This window comes from Ischnura elegans, chromosome 12 (genome assembly GCF_921293095.1).
Source record: "Ischnura elegans chromosome 12, ioIscEleg1.1, whole genome shotgun sequence".
In the NCBI taxonomy this organism is placed as follows: Eukaryota; Metazoa; Arthropoda; class Insecta; order Odonata; family Coenagrionidae; genus Ischnura; species Ischnura elegans.
The window spans coordinates 90,598,764-90,617,242 of record NC_060257.1 but is presented as its reverse complement, the minus strand read 5'-3'; the positions used below and the strand labels follow the sequence as shown (position 1 = coordinate 90,617,242).

General features: G+C 41.3%; 1 protein-coding gene across 16 annotated transcripts in view; it reads right to left on the bottom strand.

The window, feature by feature from the left end:
- The window catches only part of LOC124168990 (myosin heavy chain, muscle), a 98,994-nt gene that overhangs the window by 62,456 nt on the left and 18,059 nt on the right, over positions 1–18,479 (bottom strand). For 11 of the 16 annotated variants that reach the window (XM_046547427.1, XM_046547433.1, XM_046547426.1 and 8 more), the window contains 6 exons: positions 15,387–15,543; positions 14,280–14,307; positions 10,161–10,266; positions 9,216–9,308; positions 9,065–9,128; positions 8,114–8,212 (listed from right to left, as the gene is read on the bottom strand). In XM_046547427.1, the coding sequence (XP_046403383.1) occupies positions 8,114–8,212; positions 9,065–9,128; positions 9,216–9,308; positions 10,161–10,266; positions 14,280–14,307; positions 15,387–15,543 (547 nt within the window). Of the gene's footprint in view, positions 1–4,769; positions 4,874–7,207; positions 7,312–8,113; positions 8,213–9,064; positions 9,129–9,215; positions 9,309–10,160; positions 10,267–14,279; positions 14,308–15,386; positions 15,544–18,479 lie in introns of all 16 variants that reach the window. The other 5 variants (XM_046547421.1, XM_046547432.1, XM_046547419.1 and 2 more) reach the window with 2 other exon arrangements.

The following is an 18,479-nucleotide window of genomic DNA, read 5'->3' as shown; positions in this document are numbered from 1 at the left end:
TAATCAAAGTCAGAGTCAGACAAAAAAATGGTTTCAGACATTTTACCTCCTCCTTTGGTTGACTTTCGCACCATCATTTGGTCCGGAAATATTGACTGAAAGCCAATAAGCATCTCACCATTATTCTTGTAAAATTAATAGCAGTCACTTTTCATTTCTGGCGAAGCTGTTCGCTAATTTATGCACCGAAATAACTTGAGAGATCAGACACTGAACTGAAATGACTCTTTTGAAACACGGTTCATTAAATAGCGAACGAAAGCAGGGGAATTCACTAAAATTTCCAGCAAAAGAAATTACTAGTAGCAAATAGCGGGGAATATTTTGGAATTGGTCATTAGATACAACATAATTTCTCCTTTCTTAGAGATGAAAAACGAAATAAATTCATGACCGGCACATGAAAGTGCAACTAATATATTCATTCCAAAATATTGGTGCTTGCTATGGCAGTTAATGATAACATGAACATGTAGCAGTGGCCAAACCCACTAGACTGGAGAGAACTATTATTCACAAATCCAAGGAAATGGTACACGTGGAGGGTACTCTCATGCCAAACTACATTCCCGGAAAATATTTTAAAGGTCATACTAGATATATAAAAGCACAATTTTTCTTCAATGATTGGCCATCAATTATCATAGCTCTTTCACCAAAACAGTTCTCACCAGCCGAATACTTAAGCATTTGTTACAAAAACAAGCAGCTTAAATTACTGTTAGAGTAAATAAATTACTTCCACTAGCTCGATTGAAAATTATATAGCTAAAGGCAGAAAGAAATTACACAACGGCAACTAGAGAATATTTCATCGCAGGAACTGTATTTGATAATGCCGTAAAGAATTTCAAAGCCGTGATGTAATTTGATTCCAGAAGCACATAAAAAGCCAAAACACGTTCGGACTTTAAGAGTATGCAAAAGCCTGAGACCGAAATTGACAGTCTCTTTTGCCTCTTGAGCAGGAGGCTGAAGCCAGAAGCTAACGAAGATAAAAGGTCAGGGCACAATTGAATCTTAAAGCAGAGACTAAAAGTCAGCGTAATCATCGAGAGCCACACATTTCTCGGAACTTCAGCAAGTTTACCAGTAAGGATGGTAAAACCAGCTAGAAGTAAGAGTAAGAACCTTACTTCAAATCATTGGATTAGCTTGCACTGAAATGGGAAAGGATTATGTTTCACGACAGAAAGAGATAACATAAAAGAGCCGAAAGAAGAAAGCTTATTGCAGAAAAAGTCCCGTAATTGAAGCACATCAAGAAGAGAAACAGCGGCGGAAGAACTGGAATAATTGCGTTGCAGGCCGTCGACTCCAGAATGGCGCTGGCAGGATGCTTCAGTGGCAACGGATCTCGCGCTGAGAGGGCGGCAAGTTCGTGCACTGAGGGAGCCAAAGCATTATGGCTGAGCGATTGCATTGCCCTCTCTGCATAGAGAGAGCGCAACAGTCCAGTTTAAAAAGCAAAATAGAAGCGACTGAAGCGCATCTCCCCATCTTCCCACACGTTCTCAGTCCCTCGCCAGATTCATTACTCATTCGCCAGATGTGAGCACGCCGAAAGCTCAGCGGTGAGTATTGTGTAGACTGCAAGCGGAGGAAACACCTCGCCTTTGCAACTAATGCTACACCACCACATGATTTGCTTGGCAGCTGCGTGGAGCTTTGGAGAAGAAGGGTTGAGTGGTAAGAGGAAGCGTGCAGTTTTTCATGCAGCATAAAAGGGCATAACCAACATAAAAACAGGTGGAGCACAACATTCACGAAGCCTACGTACATTTTATGTATTTTAGGTAATGAGAATAAATTTATTTAAAGAAATGTATCGCTAAAAACACTGGTAGTCTCCAAAGTATGCACCTTCAGCATCCGTGCATCGCTGCAGGCGAGTATAACACGTTTAGTAAGCTTCTTGGAAGTGAATCAAAAGATCCTTAACATGCGTTCGTAAACATGCGTTCAGGTCCCTTTGACAGCATCAAACGTTCGTGGCTGCCGAGTACCTGCCACAATATGACATTCTTAAGATTCCCTAGCCTCTCTCTAGCCCATAAAGCCCCGATGATGCCCCAGCAGACTTTTATTCTCACCCGAAAGAGAAAGCAGCCCTATAAAATCCTATCTGCTTTCAAATCGGCTTGCACCCGTGATCCAAAGCATGTTTCAGTTGGCCACTTCCAAGTAGTAGTAAATCGTGGAAAACTCACCCGCAGAAATGTTTTGATTTTGAAGCAGCCTACCTTTGATGCTGCTAGATTTTTGTAGCGATATTCCCAATACATTTATACGTTTAAATCAAATCTCATAACTTAAAGTACACAGATTGAATATTTACGCGTAGACAAATCGGGAAGCCTTCAACGTAGCTCGGAGAGTTTCCACTCAAGCTTTATCTTTTCTCGATTTTTCGTCTCGCAATCCGTAATATGGGTGCTGCGACGGGCAGCGCCACTTACGTCAGTGATTTCCATGTCCTCGCCATCATCCACTCCAGGGATCCTCGTCTTACCCTGACTGACGAAGTGATACTCTTCGATGGGCTGGGTCAAAAGGCACTTCTCTGAGGGTGCGATAGTGGTCGTGTTGTTGTGGTGATAGTCGTATTTGGTGTCGGCAGGGGGAAGGGCGGGTCGGGGCGGAGGGGAGCAAAAGCAGGAGACGAACACGGGAAAGAGAGAGAGAACGGCACATGGCACAGTTAGCGACAAAACAAACACGCACAAAGGGAGGGAAGGGGAGAGGTCATACGACGAAACAGCAAGGGTTTGGTCTGCTTGCGAGAGAGCTTTCAGAGAGGTGATTTGACTGAATGGGCGAATTCTCCAATGTGGTGACAACCAGGTGGCCATTCCGGAAGGTGAGGATTCTATTCCCAGCCCGAAATAGTTTTCTAAGGCATGCTCGTTCCATAGCTTTGAAAACTATTGCGAAACCAATCACAGAAACTATGGCTTCCAACTCACACCTGGCAAACATCATGTCAGGGTTCACCCATTTTTTTTAATATTGGTTTAATATATACCATCATAATTTGCGTAAATTTGAATCCAGAAAACGGTAAAATTTCATCAAGATGAAGTCTTTTTAAACGCCTTCATGGGTGTTTGCCTTTTTTATCACTGTCGCAAACAGATTCACATAATAAATATCACACAAATAACAACAGGTTGACGTCACAGCGCACACTTCTGCATCTAAATGGTGAAAAGGTAACATGATACAAATTGGAGTTAGGAAACAGAATGCATTCCTAAGAAGTAATGAGAATGATTAACTGGATCACTCTAGTTAATAGGGAAATAAAAGATATCAATTATTAAAACAGTTTTGGGAGGGGGTGGCACATTGGAATGACGAAACAATCACTGGTAGATGGTTTGTAAGAATATTTGTACATTAGTAGTTCACATAAAAATCATAAGAATAATTGCGAGTAAAATTTCTAAGTATTCTTCCTGTTAGTCCTTACTTTTCGAGGGTATTACACGAAATTTTAATTAGAGAAATTAAAAATTCTCTGCCAACGCATTTTCAGCCAAATCAAACACAAAAATAACTATATGATGGAGGAGAAAGTACCGGAAAACGTTCAAAACATCAGAAAAATTTACCTTTCACTAAGACGAAATCACATATCGGATTTCAATCAATTAATATCAACTACTACACTAATAGTTTCGGATTCTAATCTCGTCCCAGCCATAATTCAATAAAGTAGTACTTCAAATCGTGAAGTCTTGAAAATGTCTTAAAGAGCACATACATGTTTTAAACTGTTTTAAATTTCATAGCTGATGAACATTTAAGATCAACTTCTAATGGCAAAATTTAAGCAGCGCGTTTTTCTTTCCATACCAAGGATCACGAAATGGATTTTGTACGGGCATGGGCTTAAAATCGACCAGATTGAGAAAAAAATACTATTTATGTAATTAACATAAGTCTTCCCCTGATCGTTCAAAAAGGTAGTTACAATAAGTACTCACTCCAACAAGCTTTGACATAATGATTGAAAATTTTGAAAAGCTTTGACATATTTTTAATGAGTGCATCAAACATAAAGATTTATTTAAATCCTTAAAAAAGGATCGTGTTCTTTAACTTGTTATATCATTTTTAGGTTTATTACAACGTAAATCGCCTGAATAGGTCCCTTGTAATCGTAAGTAGGTACTAAGAACAATTGCAATGCCTATTGCAGGGTAACTCTAATTTAGTACAAACAGACAAAGACAACACAAACAGGAGAGGAGTTTAAGCTCTCCAATTAGAGAAAACAAATTGCAGGAGAGTATTAAGGAGAATTTTTTAGGTATAAAACACAAAAAGTTGCTTTTTTCCCTGTGGGTCAACAAAATTGGGCAAGGAATGCGGAGCGGATGAGGCCGTGATTATAGCTACGTGTGGTTTATGATAGCAAATATAGATGCGCCATATTTTTTTGCAAAGGGCCGTCGAATACAAAATTTATCTCCCAGAAAAAATGTGGATAGCTAACCGAAGTTGTGGTATCATATTCCTCGACTATAAATGAAAATTTCAAAACCATCAGAAAGTGGCAGCACCCAGTGTTTCCAAATAAGCATCACTGTGCTTTCTATGTGTCACTTTATCGCTATTGGTACAAAGTATTTCATTAGTATGCTCAAAATACTTCGGTGTCGCAGCCATCAGAAGTAAATGGCCTGATAGCTTATACATCCACGGTGAAGCGCAAACGCGGAGCGACTCGAAGGATCCACATTCAATTGGTCATTCACACTTACGTCCGTGATGTTCATTTCTTCGCCATCATCTACACCTGGAATTGAAGTCTTCCCCTGGGAAACGAAGTAGTAGTCATTGACGTTGTCGGATAGGAGGCAAATGGCTGTATGGACAAGTTCACAGTCAGGGAAGGGAAGAAAAAGAGACAAATACACTTAGAGAACATTCTGGTGCGGAGTTCAATTAAAAATCCATACATGCTCGAGGACAACAACAACACGGGGCATAAATAATGGGAACACTCTGAAAATCCACCAATGGCATGCAAAATCGAACAAGAGCCGACCTCAAGATCGGTATCGGCAAGAAACAATGAGGAGGTGAAAGTAATGGATAACTACAACAACTCCGAGACAAAAGATTGGGATGAGCAGGTTCTTTGGAGGGGACACGGAGATCAACCAACATGACAATGGACACAACGCCTCTCGGTTGCTCTGCAACAAAAGAGTTCAGCCGAGCGGAGCATCACAAAGGACATCACCATGGGCGGTGCGCTAAAAATTTACAAAGTTTAATCAAACTTGAGGCAATCAGTATGGGTACGACTTATAACAGCATCAATTGAAAGGGATCAAATCCAAACACCAAGCTATCCAAAATTGACTACATCATTCAAAAAAACTGTTCATATTAGCATAACTTATCCAAGCGAACATTGACCAAAACCCAGTTCTAATACGTTTAGGCATCCACAATGAGTAACATCTGTCATCTCTCATGTCGCTCTTAGATTTCAAAATAGGCTTTAGTTTAGTATTATTGCTCGTCATAAAATTGACTCCCTCAATTACTATAAAATAGTATTTCTATGGCTAGTAATGCTTATAATAAAATTTGGTAAAGATGCTGAGACAGGAGCTCATTATGGATATCCCAAGTCGATTGCAACCCAGAGTCAATACTGTCCTCAAAAAGAAAGGTCGATCAGTTGACGTTATATGCAAATGGTTAGCTTTATATAGTGAAGTAGATGAAAATTCTGATCGACCCCTGCCGGTGGTCTTGCATGGAATGGATCCAGTTGAGAGCAGTACGCTTCTGGAGTGCTGGCAAAAGGTAACGAAAAAATATAATGGCTATCAATCGCACTCAAATTGGAACTCTGGTAATGCACAAAAGGACGACCGAAAAAACAGGGAGGTGGGTCACACTAAGGGATAAGACCAGGGCCTTTCTACGTCGCCTGGTTTACACCCTGCTTGGCAAGACTGATCATGTAATGCAAGAATTGTCCATCTATTCTTGCTAACTTGAAAAGCGATCAAAGTATGTACACAATCATTAACAGGGAATATACAAAGGCCAAAAGGAATGGAATGGGAGAAAAAATCTGAAAATTAGGGCAAGAAGATATGATCAACTCCCCAAACACTCACTAGCACTTCTACCCCCCTGGTTAAAGTGTTGCATACATTTTGACCAACCAAACTGAGCCAATACGCGGGGAATTCCACTGACACACCAACGGCGCCACCTGAAAATATGCCGAGAGTAAATGGTGCCTTTCTCCGGGTCGAACGGCAACACGTTTGTTCTACATTTTTCAAGGCAGCGGCGTATTTTTCCCTCGCGCATCGGGTCAAATCGGGTGAGCGGAAAGTGTTGGTAATTCCAACTAGTTGAAGTTGGATCAAAATGAAGTGAAGAGTGTCTTGAGAGGGCCTTGACCATGCCTCCTGGATCACGGCAAACAAGGGTCAGCGTGCAATGAAAGAAAAATAAGGCGTTGAGGGCACCACGGGCGAGAGAGTTATCACTCCAGCCTACCAACGACCTGCAAATGGGGTGGTCTCCATCATTCGCAGCAGAAGATGAAAGATTCGTCCGAAGGTAGACTAAGTCTGGCGTCGAAGGATAGAGAACGGCGGTCTTACGAAGAGACACTAAGCGATGACGATTACGGCAAAAATACTCAAAAATACTTAGCAAAAGCAAAAGGAAAAAGAGGGTAAAAAACACTTGGGAGGCAGTATTTGAATGGCACAAAAATTCTGTGAAAAATCCCACCTTGGTTAAAATCTTGCTGCTTGATTTATTTTATTAAAGAGGGAACTTTTCAAAAAATGAAAAAAGCCTGTTTCGGCGGATGAGTATTAGTCCAGTATTTCTTTCTTTCTCATTTCTATCCTTTCCAATTTCTATCACGTACTGGCGGAATTAACGAGTAACTGGCCGGTTTAAAATGTTTACTGGTTACATCAATCGTTTACTGGTCAACACCCACCAGTTACTGGGTATTGAACGAGCCACTGTCCACTTTTCACCAGCAGGAGACGCGTTAATTTGAGCCTGAATGATTAGGCACTCTTTGCTGAGGAAGTGCCACGCTTGGCACGCTAGTGTCCTGAATAGGAGATGTGATCGGAGAGCGTTTTCGCAAAATATCGCGTGTAATCGTGTCTTGGAGTGCATATTCATCTCGTAAGGCCCTTACGTCGGTGAGTTGGCACTCTTCATTGTCATCGACTCCTGGGATGGTCGTCTTTCCCTGGGACACAAAGTGGTATTCGTAGATGTCGTCGGAGAGCAGGCACATGGCTGTAGGCCGCCGAGGATGATCATGAGGACCGAGGCAAAGCAGAATGAGTAAGGGGGCCAGAACCAGAGATCGAAAGGATCAGCCGTTTCGAAGAAAACAAGAGAAAAAGCAATTGAGGACGGCGTAGAAAAAAAGGATTTTAAAATCTTGGAACCATCCTGTGGAATAGAACTTTAGGGGTACAAAACTACAGTCAATATAATGAAATGCTCCGAAGTGCACCAGCAAAGCCTGAAAATAAACTTATGACTAAAAGATGAATGATTAGTTCACCTTAAGTCTCAGTAACTTACAAACTATGGTCTTATATTGTTAGTAAATCATAAATTTGGACGCTAAGTGATATTTCATTGCATCTACCAAACCTAAGTGGTGAGAAAACAAATAAATCAAATGAATCGGAATGAGGTCACTTGCAGTAAGTGCAAGAAGGAGCAGAGTGCAGACGAAAGTTGCATTCTCTCGGATTATTCGAAATTATTTAATATAAAAACCGAATTCACCGCATCGTAATTTCCCAAAGTAAATACATGAACTTATGAGAATGCAACCTACATCAGTCCTCCAATGAGAATAAATAAGGTATAGTTAACATAGTTAGTGGTAGACATCCGATTAAACTTAAGATCGAGAGGCCATTAGCGGCATCTCGACTGCCCATGGCTCCACGCTCTTCAACACATTTGAGCGGCAGGCTTTGGCAATATGTCGCCGTCGTCACCTTGATCGGAGCCGAAGGCAGTGGAGCGGCACATGGCACTCGGAATGTATGGTGATGAGTGGGAGATGTTGGACGCTTACGCTTAAGGTTTTCCACAGCTCCGGACATCATCTGGTAGAAAATGTGGTAGGATCGCTCAAGGGACTGCTGGGAGATGACACGAGCCTTCTCGAGCAGGTCTGCAAAGAAGAGAAAGGATCGGTTGAAACACCGAAGTGTCCGCAAGGAGAAAAGAAAAACACTCATCTAAATGACGCGAAAGATTTCATCAAATCAATGGCTGCGGCCAGAGCAGCCAAATCTTGAGAAAAAAGCTGCATGACTCGCATCTTAACCGGTAATAATACCACTTTCGCATATACAATGTTGTTTTGATTAAAATTACGCACGTACATGAATGGTATGTAAATGATTAAAAATTCGCGAGGTTTAAATTTACGCTTAATTAGCGTAACCAGATGCAGCCACTTATCATATGTATGCATGAGTTTAAAAGTTCTTTTTTTAATTTCATACAAAACCAAGTCGAAAATGTGCCCTGCCAGATTAGCTTTCATTTGATTTACACTACAATGGGGGTTAAAACGAGAGTAACAATTATTTACAATAGCCTTTTCATCCATTAAATTCAGAACCTTGTAAAAACAATAATATATTGATAACTGTAAATTTTTAGCTTTTTATTGACGGCAAGTGCATACATAAGATCCGGATAAGAATGATGGGTAATCCAGAAATACTGAGTGATGCTAAAATTAAAGTTGTTGAAAAATGCATTGTCTCTAATCGTGAAGAACAGAATTCATGGAAATTCAGGACTTGGGGTGAGGGGGTAGGTTGGCACGACTCCCGTTCGCAATTTCAGACGGCTTTGCAGAAAAGGCCAGCATCACTCAAAGTCTTTATCTCGCTAAGGCGAGCAGACGGGGACAAACGGACAGGCAGTTATTAGATCCAAAGGGACGAATTTAGCGAGAGACGCTACACGAGAGTGAGATTCCGCGTCGTCGCGTGTCATTTGTTTCACTTACATGTCTCAATGTCGGCACCGGCCAGCTTTCCAGCGGGCCCGAAGTGGATACGGATGAACTTACCCTGGAGGAGGAGAGAGGAGCGCGTGAGAGGAGAGAAAATAGATGCGTGGACTCATTGACGATACACAGCGTGCAAGTGTATACTTACGAAACGGGAGGAGTTGTCATTACGGACGGTCTTGGCGTTACCAAAGGCCTCAAGTACAGGGTTGGTCTGGACGACCTGATCTTCCAGGTTACCCTGTGGAAGTAAAGAAAAAGAGGAACACGTTAGCCTTCGGTGAGAGCAAAGTTGCCTTTGGTTAAATAAAAAGCACTGCGCTTGAGGAGCATTATCACAAACAACGAACGAAACAACATCTCTCAATAACATGCATCGCACTTTCTAGATCCAGAAGGAGATAATGCAATTTTCAAACAAACATATAGCACTTTACATTAAGTAAGAAATTCTCCCGAATCGGGTATCGAACTACGGATCTTTTGCTTTCCGGGCCAATGCGCAGACCACAACGCTATCCAGGTTCCTCAATACCGATGGCAATTTTGCAGAGGTCCACGGCGCTCGATCCCTTGCGGTCCATCTAGGATGGCAACGCAAGGGAAAGAATTGCCTCGGCAACATTGCCACCGCATGGCAGGAAACTCGGCAGCGAAGCGGTTTGTCAGTAGCCCGGAAAGTCACGAATTCTTGGTTCCATCCTCGACAGAGGGCGAATTTTTCCCATGGGAAGTTACGTCAATTTCACTGCCGTCCGCACGGCAAGAGCGAATTATATCACATGCACTGAGGAAGGTTATTTTCAGGCAATTACAGTTAATGCGATAGTATTTTTATTTAATGAAAATGCTTTTTTCGTTTTTCACATGCGACAAAGATGTTTTACTGGTTCAGTTCCATTCTCATTCAACGTTAAGAGATTAAATGTGACCCATATTTACGCAAACAATGCGAGAAAAGGATCATGATGCAAATGGAAGCAAGGGCATCATAAAGGAGTAGCCTCGTTCCCTGGGTTGACACTCGGATAAAACATGACAGGACGGCACGAACGCGCAACGAAACCTCAAGCAGTCAGTGTCCGATCGTTACCTTCTTTGTGGCCTCCTCTTCCTTCTTTTTGGAGCTCGCGCCGACGGTGGCGAAGTAGGCAATGACCTTCTTCGTGTTCTCAGTCTTTCCGGCACCAGACTCTCCTCTGTGGGCGGATGGGATTTATTTCGTGTCCGTTAGGAGGGAAGACGGGGGGGGGGGCGAATGGAGGATTCGTATTTCGTGGAAAGAGGCAGTCGGATAGATCGATAGGACGAGAGAGAAAGAGAGAGATAAAATAATGAGAGAGAGAAAAACACAAGCGAGGCACACATATGGACACGCAGGGACGATCACATCGAGCGAGGTGTTTGCAGCTAACGCCACGAGGGAAGAAAGGAAGGGTGGAGAGAAACCCGGCGTCGGCATTAGCCTACTCTCTTCGGAAGGCGCCGAGGTGACCACGGCTCGACCACCCGTCCGACGAATAGACTACTGAACTTGAAGTGATCGAGTAGGGTTCTCTGAATATTCTCCGAGATTTGAATATGGACTCACCGGGTAGGCAGCCAACATTCTAGCGAATACGACGCCCCGATCGCACTGAGGAAAACCGGGGGAGAGGTAGCCAAGTGCGTCAGATGGCTGAGAACTTGCCCGCTGTGACGAGAAGATTAGGGTCGAATCGACCCTGGTGACTCGGAAAATTCTTCCAACGAGCGGCCACGGCATTTCGCAAACATCTCATCACAGTAAAAGAGGACAAGTTACCCGAAATTGAAAGAAAATTCAGACGAAAAGTAAATTAAGCTTATCAATAAAAGCTCAGACATAAAATTTCACTACCTGAATGACATGCCATAATTCATAGAATCTAAAGATAGCACTTATGATTACGGAAAAATTCTTTGCACAAGAACAAGGAGCGCGAATGAGTCGGGGAAAATTGAATCATGCGAATTTCACGTCCAACCGCCAGACTTTTACTTAACGCAGAAATGTAACATATACTCACACGCTTGGTGGACATGTCACTAATATGTGGGTGTGAATAAATTCTCTCAAATTAAGGGTATTCCAAAAAACTATAAAACTTATTTCAACTTCCCCCTAGAAGAGTAGTTTCAAACGTAAGGAAAAGAGAGGATACTTAACCACCATCGCCACAATGTGCTTCTCTAATCAGAAAAACGAACTGAAATGCAATAATCCTAGCCAGATTAATGGTTCTGCATATAGATCTTGATGAATAAATTGTATCGCAGGACGTCCAAATCTGGTCGCAGTTTAGTCCTTCACATTTTAAGCGAAATCATAAAATCATATTGATCACGTTTCAAAAAGAATGCTCAGCACGGGTCAAGTTTCATTATGAAGAGAGCATAAAATATTTTAGAAGGTGCTTATTAAATCCAAACAAAAATACTTTAAAAGTCATAAGACTCAGGTTTAAAACAATTTTATGAGAAACATTAAAAGCAATGTAACATTTGCACGTGCATTCTCGGTAAGAACAGCTTATATGAAGATGTTAGTAGCATCGTGCGGTGCAAGAGACGTGCTGCAATGATGCTGTGCTTCGCCGCGAGAATTCGGAGATATTCATAATCATGATGCTTGCAAAGAGAAGGGGAGATTTAAAACATGTGAATATTTTGAGCGCGGCGATTGCGCATATTCCCTTATCATTGTAATGGAAGCTCTACTCTTTGTGCAACGGAATAAATCCAAATTTATGCAATCATTACATATACTGTTGAATAAAATAAGGAATATTATCGCGAGGAAGGTACAAAATTAAGATCAGCGGACGAATGTCTAATTTAATGGCACCAACGATGTAGCACGTTGATGTGGAAAAAAAAATTTCCCCGTAGTTTCTACGCTGATAACAATGAATTGTAGGAAAGAATATGGATATGTTGGAAATTAAATTAAAAAGTATTATTCTAAGTTTAGCTTGTGCATTTCTTGCAGGCTTGAGTAGTCGGCCTGCCGTCTTGAGTGATACGGTCCACGAGCTGCCCTCGTCATCACTCGCTCACAACAGGATGAAACGAGGAGGTTTGAATCGCTTGGTGAGGGTACAGATCACCCAGACTAAGCCAGAGGCGTGTCACACTGTCATGATAAGGAGGGCTAGCTCCTTCCCTCGGACCACCTCGCCATTCGAGGATTATGATTAGGGATGTCCGAAGGCTGCACTCGAGATTTGAACCGGAGACCCTCAGATAAGCAGCCCAAGGCTCTACGTACTGGGCTACCACATGCCATCAATTATCACTAGGACCTATCAAACAGGCATGAGAAGAGAATTGATTAAGAAAGGTCACTATCCCGTCGAAACTTCGAGAGGCACGGACGGCATCACCCGGACGGAAGCCCGATAAATCTTCCGCATTTCCGTGAAACTTGCACCAAAGTCGAGATTTAAGCAAAGAGCAGAGCTTCATCTGAAGACGGAGACAAATGATTGCTCCAGCGTCGACTGGAGGTCGCGCCGAAGACAAATGTGCCGATGTTCAAAGGCGTGGACTTACACCAGCCGAGAAAGTCTGTTTGTACCCGGAGGGAGCGATCTGCGCAAAGTACTGAATCACTTTCTTCGTGTTCTCTGTCTTGCCGGCGCCACTCTCCCCGCTGAGGGCCAACCAGGAGTCGGTGAGGATGCGGTGACGTCACAAACAGACAGACGATCACATTGCGGAGAGAGAGGAGAGATTAAGACGAACACATGGGGCGGAAGGGAGGTCAGGGATGAGCGCACAAAAGGATACCCAAAAACACATACATTTTAACCTGATCTCATAAGTACTGACGGGAAAAAAATTTACGTTAACTGTCAATTAAAAAGTCCAATGCCGTCTCAAATATATTTCTCTTAACTTGATCATGATCTAAAGGGATCTAGATGCTCAAGAACAGCGGAAAACTTTCATCCCACATCAAAATATTTACCTGGAAATCAGTGCAAAGTGAATGACACATATTGGAGCTCACCACCTCGGTAAAATCGTTGATGAAGGCAATCACGATTTCCCATTTCGTTACTTAATTTGTTGCATTTATATTTTTTTTAACTAAATAGGTCCTGGATGCATTGAGGAAATTCATTAAGACACCCAGCTCATTTACGCGTTTACAATTAGAAAAAAGTAGACTCCCCCATTTTTCTAGTACAAAACTTCCCGATTTTTCACTGATCACTGTGTTATCGTAAAAAATCCAAAATGCTTTAGGATATTCTATCATAAATGCAGCACTGTAAAAAGTTTTCATATAAAAATAGAGGACCGATCACCACTTTTACTTATTAAACATTACGATTTATACAGAGGTAGCATGTCCCGGGAAGGTTTTCCAGTGAATTATTTTGATGAAACTTTCTTGGGCTTCCAGCCGCGTTAAAAGTGGCATTCTTAACGGCCAAAAACTCCAATTGGGAAAAAACGAAAATTCTGCTCCGGTACACGGGGTACTGAGACCGCATAGTCAAAGAAGATTCTCACATTGGAGGGAAAAGAGTGACCCGCGACGTTGGTTACCAACAGAGTCGTACCAATCGACAACAACATGAAAGGGACGCGGTAAAGAACAGCCAATAAGGCGGCGTCTCCTCCACCGATCTGACCACAAAAAAAGGGTTTGATCGGAATATCCTAAGCTCTCACTTCGTGAAGATGATATCAGATTAAGCTGTCAAAACGTCGGCATGGGGCCAAATCCATCCCGGCTGGAGGCCGAAGTTCAATTTTTTTCCCTCAGTACTATGGATTTTCTTAAGTATCAGCCTCCGCTGTCACATACAAATAACACAAGAACATGGCAATTTCCTCGGAGCTTCTCCGAAACTATCTACAGCTTTCTTTTCAACAAAAAAGTTTAAAAAAAATAATTTCCAAAGCAGTATTTTCTCTTTGAACATGAGTTGAGCTTAATGGCTGAAAGTTCAACAGCCTCATGGGAAAAGTCCAGGGGCTGTGACATTTACGTTTCATGAAAAATCTTGTTTAAGTAAATCAGTGCCCGATATAAACAAGAACATTTTAACATTAATGTACCAATTTTGCCACGAAATGAGCTTTACTTTCGACGTATATGTTTGATGCATGGCTAGCGACAATGAGACATTTGAACGTAATATGCATAACAGCAAAAAAGCTTATACTGTTAACTCACGTGATCAACATGGACTGGTTCTCGCGGTCTGGAAAGAGAAAAATAAAAGTGGTTTAGTCATCTTTAACTTGAAGATAATGCAACTTAATAAAGTAGTACACCCTAAATTCAGATAATTTCTAATTATTACAGTAAGATTTATGTAGATTTATACTGCAATGCCCTAGGATAGCAAGAAAATAAATTGAAAAACTTCAAAAATAAATGAAGAGGTCACAATGTCATTTTGGAATGAAAACTAAGTAAGTAAAACAAAATTACTTTCAGACTTGCCATTACTGCCTGAATGGTTGTATTCCTGATCAAAATGCAAAACATCTTGAGAATGTACTCTCCCAAGTGTCTTGAGGCTAATCTACATCTGCCCTTCATGCCTCCATTTATGTTATCTAAGGGATTGTGCGAGGGCAAAGGAAAACAAATCGAAGCCTTGGTTATAATTGATCACAATCAAGTAAAATTCATTGAAACTCTCTCGCTAAGTTAAGCTTTTTTCATGACTATCCACTTGAGTGGAAGTTATTCGGCAGTATTTGACTTTGAGATCGTGAGAAGAGAGTTTGGAAATTCAAAAGAACTCTTGTAGTTGGACTACGCGTTACCATTATTTGAATAAAAATGTATTCGGATGCTAGCAAAAAAAAGGATGACAGGGAAGCTTCGATGGGCCTCAGGAGAAATGAAAGCCAAGTATGATGTGTTTCGCGTTGGATGGCCGGACTAAGCTATGCTTTCGGTGGAACACTTTTTGCCAACATATTCAAGCAAGAATATGTAGGTAGGTGACTAGAATGAACGAAATAATATGATCACTATACAAAATCTAGAAAATATTCCCTCCACTGCGAAGAAGGGATTTACTTTTCGTTAAGTATTATCGGGATTTCGACCGATTGAAACCGTTGTAAGTCACAAACGTTTCAATGGACCACTCGTCATCAGAGAGAATGAGTCTTAGCTTATCACCTCAAACGCATTCATTCATCCTGATGACGATGAACTAGTCATCCGATGACGACTTACAACCATTTCAATCGGAGGAAATCAAGGATAGACTTATAGCAAATATTCTCCGTGAAAGATAAGCATGATATTTGTGGTACTTACTGGTCAACATGTTGACGTAGGCACCGTCAGAAATGGCAAAGATGTGGGGTGGGACTTCATTACGCCTCTTGCCTCGGTAGAGGGCAGCGCAACGGTTGGTGTAGACGGGGTAGCGCTTGTAAGGGTTGATGGCCACACAGAAGAGCCCAGAGTAGGTCTAGAGCCGGGAAATGAGACTCAGATGAGCATATTGTGCACGACACAGAGATCAAGGAGAGAATACTTTAAAATTGAAATAAACGATATAGTGGTCTTTCAAATGACAATACTTGAGAATCTTAAGATATATAAGGCAATCCTCATGGATTAAATTTGGAGAAGAAATTAAAAATTTAGGGGCCTACATGATTTTAGCAATTTTTTAAACCAAAATATCAATATCCATGAGCTGTTCATCGCTATTAATATAAGCATCTTCAAAAGTTAACATTCTTCAAAAGTAATTGTGAGAAAGGATATTGTACGCGTTCATGATTGACGTAATTGCACGGGATTCTTAAATTTTGTGAAGATCACATTTTTAAATATCCCACAATAACTTAAATAGCAATATTACGCGGGTTATCTTACATGATGATTAAATTTTCATTCTGAACCGTAAAAAAAGTCTCATTTGATGATCGATATGTACATGGACACGTCAAAATGACGATGACGAACATACTCATACCAAAACCAGGACAAAACAAGACGAAGACAATCACAGGGGATATTTAGTGAAGTCACAACGGTGAGAACCAACATGTAAGGAAAATACACACTTGGGTACCAATTCGGAAATCCAAGAATTCCTTCAAGGTAGAAAGATTTACACACAAAAGAAAAAAACAGTATGACGAATAATGCTACAATAACACCACAGGAAGAGAAACACACTTCATTCAAACCATTAACACTGTCCAATTTGTATAATATTTACAAGTATATTGCCGCAAGGAACTTGAGGATGTTTTCACCTTGGGAATCGGTATTAACGGGAATTCGTTGCGTGCTGTATTTGATGAAACCAACGCTCTCGTGGCAGAGAATCGAACCACGGCCCTTAACGTCTCGAGGACGATGCATTGACCCTCATACAATTCCATTCCTCTTTATTCTAAAGGCAAGTTTTACGCTTTTTATTGTTCGGCGTAAGTATTGCGGTGTAATCTCAGTAAACATGCCAGGACTATTAAGTTATCTGAATAGCAGAGTGGTCTCCGCAGCAGCCAAAAATCTGATGTTCACGAAATTTTTGGTTGAAGATATAGCTTGTTAAAAGCTCAAAATTAAATGAAAAGCATCTCACCGCCACATGTAATCTTAATTTATCGAGTACCGTGGCGTAAGTAATTTTCAAGCAATTGAGGACGGATCAACCAGTAACTGAGTTACTTGAAAATTAATTTAGAACGTATAACATAATTACTCCGGTCGTCCGTAGCAATGAGCGATCGACTGCTCCGTTCCACATTCGGAATTACTGCCGCGTATTTGTTGTTTTTTAGAACAACGCTTGTCTTCCCGCCCAAGGGGGTGATTCCGTACTTCCAAATTTAGGCTAAAATTCATTGATTTAGACAAATTGGAAGTTCAGTCAGTGAACGCTTACGGTGCGCAATTAAACGGCTCATTTAAGGAGCTCTCTTAAAAGGTGGTGGTTCATTTCCATCGAGTCATTGTTGTTGCCTCTAGCAATGAATGATTCATTGAACTTGACTCCAATGAAGATCTGACTGATGTCGTTTTCATTCCGAAGTAGAGAATAACCCCCACAGTGGCGTCATCGACCGAAAACGAAATGAAGCAGTCAACATTACTCAGAATTAGAAGTGTAGTCGTCCCTTTCAATGTTAAGGTTCCATGGTGCAATTCCCCGTTTATTTGACAGCCTATGCAGTCGCGAAATTCCATGTAATTTTCCCTTTTTCCATGTAACTTCCAATGCGTTGAGCGGTGCGCCTGTATAACTACAGTACAGCATATCTATAGCATGATAATTTGGGACACTCAAGTAAAATGTTTACACCTTTCCAAAGCTCGACTTTTTCTGGCCATGGCTTTTTCTCACATTGCATTTATCCTTTTTAAATTTTGAAGAAACATATCGCGTGTGTCAGCAATTTTTCAACAGCCGCAGGAGGAATGATACGTGAGACTATATATTTCAAAAGAGTGTGCACCATCAGCATAGAACATTTACTGAAAAAAAAATGTTTTTTACATTTCATTGTCAAAATTTGATTTCTGTAGCGTATTATTAACAAATTAACATATAATATCAAATCATATTACTGTAGTTATACTCGTTCGCCGCATCAAACGCTTCCAATCATATTTTACAAAAAAGGGTTCCATTTGTCGTGAATGCGTAGACAGTAGGTAGTTTTATGGTGAGAGTTGAATTTCACAGGGCACGCTTGGGATTATCCATTGGTGTCGTCGTTGGAGGCGCCGATCCAATCATCTTCGTCGTCCCGGTGGGTGGGGGCAAGCCACGCCCTCTTTTATTTTCAGCTGGGGGAAGGAGGGGGTGTTTGTGGATTGCATTGGCTGGAGCGCATGCGCCGACTGAGAGATAGAGAGAGGTGCAGAGGCAAGTGGCGGCGTGTGCGGTGCGCGCATCAACTAAACGTCCTATGTATCTCCGCCGTGGAGAACGATTAACAGCGAAAAAAGCAAAATAATATGTACATGAAGAGGCAGGGGAGGACAATTGAGGCTCCACCGACAAAGGGAGAAATGTGAACTCATCCAAGTATAAGCTAAACTAAGTCGACGGCAGGTAAAAAAATTGGACTTAACAGTAATTCGGGAATTCTTCTCTGCATGTTATTGGCTTCACTTCCGCCAAATGACGCAGAAATAAAGATAATAACCTAGTGCAGATTTGGTTGAACCGAAAAATGTATAAATATAAATCAAGAGGAAAACCTTAAAAAGCGGATTTCGGAAGTTTATTTTAGAAATTTCACGCTAAAACCGACTTTTTCTCTAAACTTATGATAAAATTGAACTGAGGTGAAACGACGCCAATTTTAACCAAATGGCGCTGTTTTCATCGAGGATACTTGGAGAAAAAAGTGTACTATGAAATTGTAGCAAGAGAAATGA